General features: G+C 47.9%; 1 protein-coding gene and 1 long non-coding RNA gene across 4 annotated transcripts in view; one reads left to right on the top strand and one right to left on the bottom strand.

Annotated features, from left to right (window-relative positions):
- The window catches only part of RRBP1 (ribosome binding protein 1), a 64,212-nt gene that overhangs the window by 17,165 nt on the left and 31,918 nt on the right, over nt 1-15,129 (top strand). For 2 of the 3 annotated variants that reach the window (XM_042980947.1, XM_042980945.1), the window contains exon 2: nt 6,793-8,668. In XM_042980947.1, the coding sequence (XP_042836881.1) occupies nt 6,814-8,668 (1,855 nt within the window). In that variant the 5' untranslated portion in view covers nt 6,793-6,813. The remainder of the gene's footprint in view (nt 1-6,792; nt 8,669-15,129) is intronic. The other variant, XM_042980946.1, reaches the window with a different exon arrangement.
- LOC122237269 lies at nt 8,703-11,845 on the bottom strand. The gene is made up of 3 exons (XR_006215609.1): nt 11,325-11,845; nt 9,771-10,177; nt 8,703-9,039 (listed from the first exon to the last, which is right to left on the bottom strand). It is a non-coding gene; the product is annotated as an uncharacterized LOC122237269 (long non-coding RNA).

Genomic DNA, 15,129 nt, shown 5'->3' with positions numbered 1-15,129 from the left:
TGCTGATCTGATGTTCACCTAATGAGATGGCCTTCAAGTAAAGCCCAAATTGACAGATTCCCAGGAGAAACTGATAAATACATGATACGTGGTGGGAAATGTTAAAAGCTCTCAATAGCTATTAGATTGAATTAGCCAAAAATGGTCTATAGAAGGTATTAAGCTGAAGCTAAGGATACACATTGAACCCTTCACTCCATAGAGAACACGTGTATTTATAAAAGTTGACCACAGTCTAGCAAAACTCACCAAATATCGTTATCTAAATTAGTATTTTTATTTTTTTTAATGTTTATTTATTCTTTGAGAGAGAGAGAGAGCGCGCAAGTACATGAGCCAGGAAGGGGCAGAGAAAGGAAGACACAGAATCTGAAGTGGATTCCAGGTTCTGAGCTGCCAGCACAGAGCCTGACACGGGGCTCAAACTCGCGAGATCATGATCTGAGCCGAAATCGGACACTTAACTGCATCACCCAGGTGCCCCTCAATTAGTATTTTTTAGAGTATAGGCCCAACCTATTGTGAGACTCAAAATGAATTTAATTTATTGTGAAAAACCTTTTCAGATGTTTTAATAGTATAGAAAATACTGATGTATCACATGTCCTAGTACTGAGTTATTTCATGAAAGTGTTGTGTATATGTATATACACATACGTATGTATGTTTCTGTGTGCTAGGTCATGTAAAAAATTATTAGTGTCTCCATATCCTGATTAGAGGTCTAAATGCTTTGTTCTATATCACCCAGAACAGATTCTCTGATGACAACACAGTTAAATAAGAACTATCAGTGATATTTTAAAGCCCCCATGTGTTAGGGAAGTTAAGGTCACTACCATCTCATGAGTCTAGGAGATCTTATGGGATTTAGAAAAGACAACTGAACAATCATGAAAAAAGTGAGTATGTGTGCTGCAGCTTGTAGTATGTAGCTACAACAGTACTAAGAGGGAAATTTGTTGCCTTAAATATTTGCTGTAAGAAAAAAGAAAGGCCTGAAAATTAATAAATGTCCATGTTGGAAAGTTAGAGCAGAATAAACCAATAGAGATTAGAGGAAGGAATAATGAAAATTATGTATGCTGGATCACAAACCCAAAAGCTGGTTTGGAATCATCCTTGATATTGAATCAGCAATTTATAACAGCCAAGACATGGAACAACCTAAGTGTCCATTGACAGATGAGTGGATAAGGAAGTTTGTGCTACGAACACACACGCACACACACAATAGATTATGATTCAGCCATAAAAGGAAACCTTGCCACTTATGGACCTTGAGGGCGTTATGCTGAGTGAAACATAATGTGTTGTGTCAGAGGAACACAAATTCTGTGTGATCTCACTTATATGTGGAATCTAAAAAAAACCCAAAACCAGTCTCCTAGAAAAAGGGATGACCAGCGGTCACCAAGGGCAGGAGTAGGAGGAATCACAGGAAGGTGGTCAGAAGGTGCACACTCCCAGTTAACAACATAAGCGAGTGCTAGGGAGGTCCCAGACGGCTTGGCTGGCAACTACAGCTAACATTGGTGTGTGGGGCGTCTGAAAGTTAAGAGAGTAACAGTTCTCCCGAGAGATAAAATTGTTTTCCCCCCCTTTTTTTTTTCTGCCTTGTTTTGGTCTCTGTATGAGATGATGGAGGTTCACTGAACTTAGCGTGGTAGTCATTTCACAATATATGCATAAGTCATTATGCTGTACACCTTCAACTTACACAGTTCTTTTAATTTTTTTTTTAATACTTATTTTAAGACAGAGATAGAGTGTGAGCAGGGGAGGGGCAGAAAGAGAGGGAGACACAGAATCTGAAGCAGGCTCCAGGCTCCGAGCTGTCAGCACAGAGCCCAACGTGGGGCTCGAACTCTTGAGCTGCGAGATCATGACCCGAGCTGAAGTCGGACACTTAACCGACTGAGCCACCCACGTGCCCCAAACTTACACAGTTCTGTGTGACAGTTATATCTCCATAAAACTGAGTGGAAAAATAAAATAGCAGTTAAAATAAAATAAAATTAGCAGTTAATTAGCAGTTAAATAAAATTAGCAGAAAGAGTTAACTCTTTACCCCCTCCCCCCACCGCCAGGAACAGATCTGGAAACACCAGATCTTGACAGTTTTGCAGGCAAGTTCTTCTAAACCCACAGAGAAGAGAGGGGAAAGGGACCATCCTTAGCTCATTTTGTAAGACTCGAGTGACCTTGCTACCAAGATCACAGAAAGACGGGGTCATGAGAATGATCCCTAGGTTTTCTCACTCCGCAGCACACATGCAAATCTCACATGAAAAAAGTGAACAAACCAAACTAGTGATACATTAAAAAAGAAAGGACCCAACATCAAGAAGCGTTTATACCATACGAACCATCTGTGAGTTAACATTAGAATATATATTATTGTGATTCAACCCATTTCAGATTAGAGAAAATGTCAAGGGATAAAGAAAAAGCATTTGCTAAAATTCAGTACCCAGTTGTTAAAAAAAGAAGAAAAGAAGAGGTGACTAGGAATACAAGATAGCTTAACCTCATAAAATGCTTCTGCTACAAACCTACAGTCAACACAGCATCTAACAGACGTGGAAACTCAGAGAAGAGACCAGTAAGCCCCCCCTCCCACCCTGCTCAACACTGCTTCAGAGTCCCTGTGAGACAAGAGCTTGAGTGGTAGGACATGGGTGGTCACAATATTTTTTACAATATTTAAACAAATTAGGTGATAGTGGTCCTGATGCAGCCATATCTGCTAGGGTCTCTGATTTATTGTCGCTCTGTTTTAGTTTTGTACCTGCCTGGCTGGTCACCTTGTGCCCAGGAAGGGTGTCTGGAAACTAGATCTCTTTGACATCCGCCGGGCACATCCCTGCCCCACGCTTCTCTGTGCACCTGCTTATGGCCCATGACAGAGCAGATGGTTAGTGATGAGATCCAGCCCCAGAGGTGCTGTTGAGGGTATCTTCACAAAACCTACCCAAGTCTCAATTGCCAAATTGGCTTGAACTGGCCAAATTGGACTGCGTTGGTTGGGCCACACGAGCTGGTAAATGTATTCCATGTCTAAAGAATTCAGGGCCTCCACAGACTTTTGTTCCCTGAATCCTTACCCCCTAGGAACAGAAGAAAAGACATTCTTTCCAGACCCTTACTGATTTTAGAGACACAGCAGGGGTGGAGCAGAGAGAGAGAGAGGGACGAAGGATCCAAAGTGGGCTCTTAGCTGATGGCGGAGAGCCCAATACAGGGCTTGAATTCACGAACCATGAGATCATGACCTGAGCCAAAGTTGAGTCAGACGCTCAACCAACTGAGTCACTCAGACACCCCTCTGCTCTACGCTTTCAAGAGTACTAGCAATAGTAAGTGAAAGCACATATTTCACAGAAGTTTCTGGAATTGACAGAACACAGGTCCTTTGTGGTCAGTCCATACAAGATGTGGGTGGTCACACATCTGGCCTCATTCTTTGACCTGCTGGGCCTGGCCCAATGGGAAAACCCGGGGGACATTCCTACTGGGGGTCCTTTTAGGACAGTGGGGATTTCAGAAGCGAAGCACCCAGAATGCTGGTCCCGAGAGCACAGTTGGAAGGCATCGCTGGCGTTATCACCCCGGTGAGTGTGGGATCTCCCCACGACGTTTCTGCTGAGCAGCGGGCTGGCTTGGCTTTCGCTGAGATTTCTTTGCCATTTGTGGCAATACGGCCTGAGCCGTAAATGTTTCAGTGTATTACTTCTCGAGACTAGGGCTTTTCATTTTCCTGTGAAAGATTTCTTTTAAAGAAATTCTAACTCAGGAATTAGCGGTGGGGATGTAATTCCTTTTTAGAGCAACCCGTTCTGCACAACTTGGAAGACACACTTGTGCTCCTCTCAAACATGCGTTTGTGTGTGCTGCGGAGGAAAAATATTCTCCCGAGCTAGCTTTTTCTCAAGTCTGTGCTCCTAACAGAGGGTATATTTTTGTATCCCGTATTTGCCTAGCTTGAGTAAGATTCAAGGCACATTTTTCAACCTTGGCTTTTCTGCCTATACCGCAAGGCCGCACCGATCCCACAGTGCTCAGCGGGGAACAGACCCGGCTTTGTGGGAGCCTGGTGACTGTGTCGGCGTGGTGACCCTGCAGCAGCTCCATGGAAGACCGCCCTTTGAGTACACAGCTGTTGAGAAGCCACTGGGACTTATGGAGCGACCCAGACCAGGGTGACCCAGACCCCTGGTCTCACACTGCCTCTGAAGAAGCGGGGGACGGGGGAGGGAGGGGAGTGTTTCAGAGGATTTTTGTCATCTGAATAGATTAAATACATTTGATTACAATGTGATCTTTGTACCTGAATGTGTCCATGTCGGCGAAGTTTTGAGAGCTCCTCGTGAGGACCCAGAGTTTTGGTTGGTCGATGCCCACCAAGAAATGGAAGTTGATGGTAGAAAGTTCCAGGCCTTTGTGTCCCTGCCCTCCCACCCACTGGATCCCTTCCGGGACTGAACAGGGTGCAGTGTCCTTTTTGATACCTCGCTTGTGAGTGTGTTCCTGGAAAGGCTAATTTGGGACAGCCTCTCTTGAGGGTGCCTGGCTGTGGCTCACGCCATCAGAACCCACGGCCAGAGGTCAGAATCCACTTGCCCAGGATTTGAAAGCTCCATGAGCCCACCTCAGAGTTGGCTTGCGGCGGTCACAGCTGCGATAAAGGTGACAGTCTGGGAGAAGTAAATGTCATAGCCTGCAGCTGGTGTAGTCACCACGGGGGGAGCACATGCTGTGGAGTTTTTGTCATGAGTACCTTAAATCCTGTTCCTGCAGAGAGCTTATTTAGAAAGCCACAGTGAAATTGTGTGTGTGTTCCGTGATGAGTGATTTTTTTTTCCTCAAACCTAATGCTGAGGCATTTAGAACAATCTCTTCTTAGTCCCTTCTTTAAAATGCCCTAATGTTAGAGTACTTGGGTGGCTCAGTCGGTTAAGCGTCCAGCTTTGGCTCAGGTCATGATCTCATGGTTCGTGGGTTTGAGCCCTGCGTCGGGCTCTATGCTGACAGCTCAGAGCCTGGAGTCTGCTTCAGATTCTGTGTCTCCCTCTCTCTCTCTGCCCTTACCCAATTCTCACGCTCTCTTTCTTTTTCTCTCTCAAAAATAAACATTAAAAAATAAAAAATAAAATAAAATGCCCTAATGTCAGAATTTGGATTTCATGATTGTTAAGAAATCCCCACCCTCTTGCCCTCCCCTGCTCCCAATGGAGGACAAATCTCTACTTCTGAGCCCTTGGCAAGCCTGGACCCAGCCTACCCGAGGGTCTAAAGATTTGGCAGGCAGTGGTCATGCCAGGGAGGGGGGCTTGTTGACCTCTCCCCTTCTGTTCCCTCCTTCCTCTTGTCCCACCTTCCCCGACTCACCTTTTTTTTGTCAAGTTTATTTATTTTTGAGAGGTGGGGGAGGGGCAGAGAGAGAGAGAGAGAGAGAGAGAGAGAATCCCAAGCAGGCTCTATGCTGTCAGCTCAGAGCCTGACATGGGGCTCGATCTCACGAAGCATGAGATCATGACCTGAGCTGAGATCAAGAGGAGGACACCTAACTGACTGAGCCACCCAGGGCCCCTTACCTTCCTTCTTATACTTGTGTTCTGTTCACTAATTCCATCACTGCTCCTCTTAAGGGGGGCTAGGATCTGTGCAGGGGACTGGGAATGTGATAGTCACATCAAAATTAGCTGATAAAAGTTGACCACACCCAAATAAGTAACTCTCTTGGGGTTCCTCACTGAAGTCAGACCCAGCCTGGGCTGGCAGCCCGGAAGTCGTGGACTCTGGTCCAGGGGCAGTGAAAAGAAGTGGCTCATCCTCTTGGTTTGTTTGGAGTGTCATCAGGCAAAAAGCTCCCTCCCTGGGGTGAGGATTGGGTCTGGTGACACCATTTACCCCCACTGTTTGCAGCCTGTGGCTGTGAAATTCCAAACATGAGGTCTCTTCTTTGGTGGGCTTTCCAGGACTTCCTGTTTCCTGTTGTGCACCTTGCAGCTTCAGCAACTCTTTAGGAGTGTATCCTGAAGGCCATTTTTTCCTCAACAATTTCTTGATCACTTTTCAGGATTGTGAAGGTTTTTTGTCTCTGACGCTCGGTCGTTGTCTGTCAGCACTGGAGAAGAGGGAAAGGAAGGCAGCAAAGTAGAGCTAGAGGGCCAGGGGCTGCTGGCCAGAACGCATGCAGCCGAAAGCCTGCAGAAGTACTTGATTTGGTTCACATGGTATTTTTTTAAATCAGTCGATTTCATTTTAAGGAGAAAAAAAAAAAACAAAAACATTTCTGGCCTAGTGTGAAAAAGCAGATCTCTCAACACAGCACTCAACATTTCTACAATAATTAGCAATGGCTGGGTGACACTGTACCCCTAGTTTACTGGGGCATTCATGCCCCAGTCCTCACCACTCCCCATTGTCTCACACCTCGCCTGTGCTCATGCTTATGTGCATCTTTGACCCCCACGGTGGAGAATCTCTTGAGTTGTGATTGTGGCTTCTGAGTCTCCAGGGTATTATGTGTCCACACCTGTACTCTGCCATTTCTCTGCCACTTCCTATCCTAGCACTAGTAGGGGCTGCTCATATCTTGCATAAAAACTCACTCCTGAAGAGGGGCAGGAAGGAATGGATGACATCAGAGATTGTCTGGATTTGTTTCTTCGACTTTATCAGTCTGAAGGATTAGCAAAACCTTAAGTTTGGGGGCAGGGGTGAGGATGGAAACTGTCAAATGCCTCTGTTTCTACAAAAAGTAACCTACATGTATGTATTTGGCAGGTGAAAGGAAAGCAAGCCAGGATGGATATTTACGACACTCAGACCTTGGGGGTTGTGGTCTTTGGTGGATTCATGGTCGTTTCTGCCATCGGCATCTTCCTGGTGTCCACCTTCTCCATGAAGGAAACGTCATATGAAGAAGCCCTAGCCAACCAGCGCAAGGAGATGGCGAAAACGCACCACCAGAAAGTGGAGAAGAAAAAGAAGGAGAAAACAGTGGAGAAGAAAGGAAAGACCAAGAAAAAGGAAGAGAAACCCAATGGGAAGATACCTGACCACGAGCCAGCCCCCAACGTGACCATCCTTCTCAAAGATCCTGTGCGGGCACCTGCAGTGGCCGTGGCTCCAACCCCAGTCCAGCCCCCCGTGGTCATTGCCCCTGTAGCCCCAGTACCAGCTGTGCCCCAAGAGAAGCTGGCCTCCTCCCCTAAGGACAAAAAGAAAAAGGAGAAAAAAGTGGCAAAGGTGGAACCAGCAGTTAGTTCTGTAGTGAATTCTATCCAAGTTCTTACCTCCAAGGCTGCCATCTTGGAAACTGCTCCCAAAGAGGTGCCTATGGTGGTTGTGCCCCCAGTGGGTGCCAAGGCCAGTACCCCAGCCACTGGCACTGCACAGGGCAAAAAGGCAGAGGGAGCCCAGAACCAGAACAAAAAGGCAGAGGGGGTCCAGAACCAAAACAAAAAGGCAGAGGGACCCCCCAACCAGGGCAAAAAAGCAGAGGGGGCTCCCAACCAGGGCAAAAAGGCAGAGGGAGCCCAGAATCAGGGCAAAAAGGTAGAAGTGGTCCCGAACCAGGGCAAAAAGGCAGAAGGGGCCCAGAATCAGGGCAAAAAGGCAGAAGGGACCCAGAATCAGGGTAAAAAGGCAGAAGGGGCCCAGAATCAGAGCAAAAAGGCAGAAGGGGCCCAGAATCAGAGTAAAAAGGGAGAAGGAACCCCAAACCAAGGCAAAAAGACAGAAGCGGTCCCCAACCAGGGCAAAAAGACAGACGGGGCCCCCAACCAGGGCAAAAAGGCAGAGGGAGCTTCCAACCAGGGCAAAAAAGTAGAAGGGACCCATAATCAGGGCAAAAAGGCAGAGGGGGCACAGAATCAGGGCAAAAAAGCAGAGGGGGCCTCCAACCAGGGTAAAAAAGAGGAAGGGACCCCAAACCAGAGTAAAAAGGCAGACGGGAGCCCCAATCAGGGGAAAAAGGTGGAAGTGGTTCAGAACCAGAGCAAAAAGTTAGAGGGGACCCCCAACCAGGGCAAAAAGGCAGAGGGGGCCCAGAACCAGGGCAAAAAAGTAGAGGGGGCCCAGAACCAGGGCAAAAAGGCAGAGGGGGCCCAGAACCAGGGCAAAAAGGTGGAGGGAGCCCCCAACCAGGGCAAAAAGGAGGGAACCCCAAACCAGGGTAAAAAGGCTGAGGGTGCCCCCAACCAGGGCAAAAAGACAGAGGGGACCCCCAACCAGGGCAAAAAAGCCGAGGGGGCTCCCAACCAGGGCAAAAAGGCAGAGGGGGCTCCCAACCAGGGCAAAAAGGCCGAGGGGGCCCAGAATCAGGGCAAAAAGGCAGAGGGGGCCCAGAATCAGGGTAAAAAGGCAGATTCAGTTGCTAGTCAGGGCACAAAGGCAGAGGCTGTTGCAAGCCAGGGGAAAAAAGCAGAGGGGGCCCCCAATCAAGGCAAAAAGGCAGAGGGAACCCCGACCCAGGGCAAAAAGTCAGAAGGGTCTCCCAACCAGGGCAAAAAGGTGGATACATCTGCCAATCAGGGTAAAAGGACAGAGTCAGCTCCTATCCAAGGCAAAAATGCAGATATGGTCCAGAGCCAAGAGGCACCAAAGCAAGAGGCTCCTGCAAAGAAGAAGTCTGGCTCAAAGAAGAAAGGTGAGCCTGGTAAGTAGTTCTGATTTCTCTGTGAACTGGAAGGGAAAAGCGATCTTTTAGTAGCTTATGGATTCCCTTTGGGGGAGCCATATGTATCAGTTAGCTGTTGCTACAACAAAGCTGTGTAACAAACATCCCATAATTCAGTGACTTACACCAGCAGTCATTTATTCTTTTTCGTGCTTCTGTTGAATTGGCTGAAAGTAGACTGATCTGGGTTGTCTCAGCTGAGTGGCTCTGCTTCACGCTGCAGTTTAACTAGGTTCGGCCCCTTGCTGTAGATCGAGCATAGGTCTGTTCCATATGTGTTCATTCTGGGGCCCAGGCTGAGGCTTCAGGGATTCTGGAGGGTAGAGGTCCTTCTCCTGGTTACAGTAGAGCTGTAAAAGGGCACATGTCAAACCAGCATCCTATTGGCCAGAGCAAGTCATGTGACTGAGCCAGAGTCAAGGGGTAGGAAGGGCACTGTCTCCAGTGGGAGGGACTGCCAAGTGATGTTGTAAGAGGTGTGAGTATGTGAGTACAAGGAGTGGTGAGGAATTAGGAATAGTAATTCCATCCACCACGCAATCTGAAACACTTCTGTGTCTTGGCAAATCTTTCTTAGACGTCTGAGTATGTTCTGCCAGCCTGTTTGTTGCTTACCTCACCTGGTACTCGTTTCTGTATGTTTGTTGAATGACTAATGGTAGGATGTTCTTAAGGTTAACAATGGCATCCACCCCCATCCCCAGTTTTTCCTCTTCCCAACTCCCTATCCCAGTTACTTAGTGGACCATTTTATATATATACAATACAGAATGGTAATTTTCTGTTATCTTTTTAGTGTGCATTATAGAAATTGGGCCAGTGAGTTCCTGTTTCCTGTTCATCACTCATTTGATATGGCAGTCTTCTGTTTGCTTTTCTTTCTTTCTTCCTTTTTTTTTTTTTTTTTAAATATCTTTGACTAGCCATTAGTTGATTTGGATAATTAATTGCATTTGTCTTACCGAGTTATCTTAGGGGGTCTGAGATGTTTGGGCCTTGTGCTGGATAGGGGCTATCCAGCACAAGGCCCTATGTTCTTAGCTGGGTTTCCCTTTCTTGCCTCTTTGTGGAGATGCATTACCTTTTCTCAGGTTTCCTCCTCCCCCACCTTTTGGGGGGGCATTTGTTCAGGCAGCACCCAGTTCCTTATGGGGGGACCTGTGCTGTGTGAGCAGCTTCAGGCTTCTGCTGAGCCTCAAGGATGAGCCCACCTGGCCCCCCACAGGTGAGGCCAGTTTCTCAAAGCCCTCTGAAAATCCAAATGTTCAGCCTCCGTCTGCCTCCGCAGGCCAGAGGAAAGGCTTGCTGCCTTGTCTTTAAGTTGATGTTCCACTTGACCCAGGGACAGGGTATTTGAGACATGAGGACAGGGATGGAACTGAGAAGTGGCCTGTTTTCTGTAAAGCATCAGGTTTGTTCAGAATAGAGCTTCCTGTTTCCTGTGGCCTATGTCCTGTGGCCATTGTTACCATGTTTGGCTTTAGGCATCTGAAACAAGGCACAGAATAGATAGAAATGTGATACTTTAGGAAGGAAGGCAAGTGGTACTAATAAGCCAGAAATAGAGAACCTTATTAGGAGGAAGACCTAACTTTCTGACCTATATGAACCCACACAACACCTTGCTGGCCTAAGAGAGAATTTGAACAGAGAAAAGAAATTCCAGAGATTAAATATTATGGATAAAATGACAATTATTACTAAAATTATTCTAGCCAAAATTTCAATGGGATTCCCCCGCCGACTCCCGCCTTTAACTTGACAAAACTATTCTAAAAGTCCCATCTGGAGGGGAAAATAGGTTGGAATATCGGATAGATTTTTTTAAGCAGCTTTTGGGAAGCCAGTTGTGTCTGATGTGTGAATATATTCCCATGCCATTGTAATTACAGGTTAGGGTGCTGGCCCAAGGACAGACAGGTCAAAGAATAAAATGGTCCTGAAGCAGACTGTCATGCCTGAGAACTTCAGTGAGGGGAGGCAGCCTCATTTCAGTGGGAAGAAGAAATGTTCTGATCTTGGGCAACATGTTCAAGATTTGGAAGAGTCTGCTTATGGATCCCTCTAAACATGTAAGGTCTGGATAAATTAGATTTAATTAAAAAAAAAATAAAACCCCAGAAAATACCAAAGACAGCCAAAATTAATATTAATCAGCCCAGATATCGGGAGGCCTGACGCCACTCCAAGGTTGCAATGAGAAAATCACAAAGGCCAATATGGGGCACTGGGCCACAAAAGCAACCACACAGGATCGTCAGACCCAGAATGAAAACCCAGCCACACAGGGTATTATGTGCAGCTGAGAGGACACCTGAAAAGCGAATTTCTTTATTCTTCAGGGGGTTTGAGAGCCTAGAGACATGGGGAAAAAACTGTCTTGTAATTTGTCATTTTCCTGAATGTAATTTGTCATGTGATCTCCACCTGCTGTGGTTGGGGTGTAAAGCCATCTTGAAGCCCCACCCCCACACCCAGAGTAGACGCAGGCCACTCCCTGCACCAACACCAGGAGGATCCTGAAATAATCTGTGTGTTCAGAAGTAGTGGGGATATGCCCAAGTGCATTGCTTCTCCAACTTTCTATGCAGTTGGATCCCCTGGGGGACTTGTTAAGGTAAAGAGTCTGACTCACAGTTCTGGGCAGAGCCTGAGACTCTGCATTTCTAACCAGCTCCTGGGAGATGCTGATGCTGTTGTTTCCAGGACCACACTTGGTGGGGAGGTGGGGGGTGGGGAGCAGGTAGTAAGGACCCCTGAGTCACTGCCAGGATGGCACAGGGCAAGGTGGGTGTCTCCATGATGCCTGGCTTCCGGCAGCTTTGCAGCTCTTGTCTGTAAAGGACTGTGGACCTGAGGGTAGAGTAAGTGAAGTGTGTGCTTTGGGTGTTTGGGTGTTTGGGTGTTTGGCGCTCCCAAATACAGACATGCGGTTTGGGGCTTGCTCTGAAGACGACTCCCAAGTCAGATGTCAGTGACGAGCCATCAAGGCCCTTCTCCACTCTGAGAGCCTTCAGTCATTTGCAGCCATATTCCCACTGTCCAGAATGCTGATTTCTTTCCATGTTTTCATTTAGCCACGACCTGTGTCTATGGACGGCATGGATTTTCCAAGTGGAGTATGATAGAATAGGGCTCACTCACTCTTCCGTTGTGATGACATCTCATACATGTTTAGCATTCCAGAACTGATCTGACTCACATTGAGCATCCATGGCGGTGATCTTGTGGCCATAACCGTGTTGCTGAATGGGAAGCAGGCCACATTCCTCTCATATAGTCATACTGCATGTCCCGTGTTCCTTCCTTTGCTCGAGATGCTGCAGTCAGCCCCGGCTGCCTGCTTTTGACCTCCTTGCCCACTAGCTGGGGTGGAGCTTCTGTATTTCTGTCCAGGGCCTACCCACCACCAGCTTCTCCATGGCCCTGTGCACTCAACTCAAGAGCACAGCTCGGGCTGGGCTGGGTGGCCCCAGGCATCTAGAAACTTGGGGGTGTGGAGATGTGAGCGGCCTCAGCTAGGGGAGATGCCTGGAGAGTAGGTGTGGAGCAGGCCAGGAAAGGAGCTCCTTCTCCAAATAGAGGAGACCTGAACTTGGGTCAGGGAGGGCTCTAGGGCCTTGAAGTTTTAACCGTAGGCACCAGAGAGCTAGAAGTCTAGGGCTGGTCACATGGGGGCTATCTCAGTTAGCATTCAGATCGATCAAAAGTCAGTCAAATGACTGGTTCAGTTGCGCTCGCCACATTCCAAGTGCTCAGCAGTGCCCTGTGGCCAGTGGCTGCCTTTGCTGGACAGTGCAGGGAAGAGTGTCTCCATCAGTGCAGTCAGTTAGGACAGTGCCGTTCTAGACCAGAGCCACCAGGAGGAGGCCAGGCAGCCTGTAAAAATGAGCATGTCTTTGCAGCTCTGAGTTGGCACCACGCAGCTCACCCAGTGCCTTGTTCTGTCTGCCTGCATCCTGAGTGGGGTGGGGGTGAGCTCCCCGTCGTCCTCCATATCCCAGTGCTATGTGACAAGTGAAATCGTGGAGCCTGTGGCTGGCCCATGATGCACGACAGATCAGCAGCAGAACCTGCCCCAGAGCTGGGGGGCACCACAGACGGTTGTGTCCTCAATTGTCACCAGGTGGGCCCAGCAGGGTCCTTGCTGACAGACGCCCCAGAGAGAGACCAGGCAGGTGTGGAGGCAGGCACAGGACACGCTTCTGCAGGCCCCAGTTGGAACTCTTCCAGGACTTCTGATCTGTTTTTCCTACAAGAGCAAATCAGGGCCGTGTGGCAGGTTTTTACCACTTGTCCGTGGCTGGATCTGACAGTGAACACCTGCCTTCCTAATCCACGCTTTTAAAATTTATTAGCGTATAAATGTGTGCTTCCAGCAAACAGAGTACAAACAGCATAGAAGTGTGGAAGGTGAAAACCGAAAGTCTTTCCACTCCCTCCCTTTCATGGGGGAGCCTGGGAGCCATTCCGCTCATTGCTTTGGCACACACAGTTGCGGCCTGCGGTGCACACAGCCTTGGAGCTTGCTTGCCTTGTGTACCAGGGTACCAGTGACATCTTTCTGTATTGTACCTACAGGGCTGCTGCTGCTGTATCCTGTCCCATAGCGTGAATGTATCGTTTGCTTATTTAAATGGCATTAACCAGCGTGCGGTTTTTTTGCTGCTAAAATTAATGCCACAGTGATGTACGTATATTGTAGTGTATCTCTGCAAAGTAACTACGTCGATACGCAGTTGCTAAGTGAAAAGACGGGTCCGTTTTCAATTTAGGAGCACAGTGCTGCATCGCTCCCCAAAGACACTTCACGATTTACAATTTGCTCAGAGTGCTGAGAGGCCCACGTGAGTGTTTTCCAGCACCTTCCACCTGACTTGACTCTTCACGTGGTGCTGTCGAGATGGTGACCACTTGAGGGGAGCGTTATAAACCCAGGTGTGGAGTAAGGAGAAGACGCTTACTTATGAAACAAAAGGCGCAGATTCTTTTATTGTTGTTTGCAGAAGAGGGAACTCGGGGAGCCACAGAGAAGTGGAAATTTCCCCAGAACTAAAGCTCCTGGGTGCATGCAGCCTGGTTGCAGGCCTCCGCTGGTTCGCTCTCGGAGAGTCCCTCAGGACTCGTGCATGGTGTTTATCAGGAATGCTGCGTCCCTCTTACAGGAAGTGTGTTGTGTACATGGTGGGGGTTTCTTGAAAATCTGTTTTTGCCCTCGGAGTCGGTCTTTGCTGGCATACCTCGGCTGGGAGTGTGAAGTTACACTTTTAGGACAGCTCTTTTTGTCCCAGTGCCTAGAGGTGAGTCCAGATTAGTACGGTGTGGGCTGGCCCCAGAGGAACCAAGGACCGACGGGGAGCGCAAGATGCCCGTTGGCACACTCTCCAGAACGTCGTGCTTCCGCCGGAACTTGGTGGGTGCACTGCTGTCGCTGAGCGTGGCTCTTCCCCTCTTGCGCTGCATTCACACTGGACACCCTTCCCTGTCTGCGGGCCTGTTTGCCCTGAGGCCAGAAGACCGTCATCGTGTCAGGGCTCGGGGGAACCCCGCCAACCTGCAGGAGATGGAAAACGCTCTCAGACACCCCACGATGACCTTGTCACACACACACGAGTCTGTGTGGGAGAAAGGCCTTCTTGGGGTACCCGACTATGGGTAAATTTTAATACCTTTCCTTCACCCATATTTTCTGGTTTTTTGGTAACCTGCATTTTTTTTTTTTTCATTTAAGTTTTAGTTAACAGACAGTGTAATACTGGTTTCAGGAGTAGAATTCAGTGATTCATCACTTGCATACGACACCCAGTGCTCATCCTAACAAGTGCCCTCCTTAGTATCCCCCACCCATCTAGCCCATCCCACACATACCTGCCTCCCTCCATCATCCCATAGTTTGTTCTGTATCATCAAGGATCTCTTATGGTTTGTTTCCCTCTCTTCTCTCCCCCCCCCCTTCCTATATGTTCATCAGTTTTGTTTCTTAAATTCCACATGTGAGTGAAATCATACAGTAATTGTCTTTCTCTGATTGACCTATTTTGCTTAGCACAATACACTCTAGCTCCATCCACATCATTGCAAGTGGCAAGCTTTCATTCTTTTTGATGGCTGAGTAATGTTCCATTGTATATATACACCACATCCTCTATATCCATTCATCAGTCAGTGGACATTTGAGGTCTCTCCGTAGTTTGGCTGTTGTTGATGATACTGCTATAAACAGTGGGGGGTGCGTGTACCCCTTCAAATCAGTATTTTTGTATCTGTTGGGTAAATACGTTTTCTTTTTTAAATGGAAAAGAAAAAAAAAGCTCTATTATTTGTCTGCGAGTCAAATAAGCAGGCACTCATTGTACGGAGTGGGGCTCCTAACCTTTCGGGCTTTGTGAGGCAGCCCAGCCCTGACCATGGGTCCTCTGAGCAGCAGAAGGGGGTCCCTG

Source organism: Panthera tigris, chromosome A3 (genome assembly GCF_018350195.1).
Source record: "Panthera tigris isolate Pti1 chromosome A3, P.tigris_Pti1_mat1.1, whole genome shotgun sequence".
In the NCBI taxonomy this organism is placed as follows: Eukaryota; Metazoa; Chordata; class Mammalia; order Carnivora; family Felidae; genus Panthera; species Panthera tigris.
This window is presented reverse-complemented; position numbering and strand designations above follow the sequence as displayed.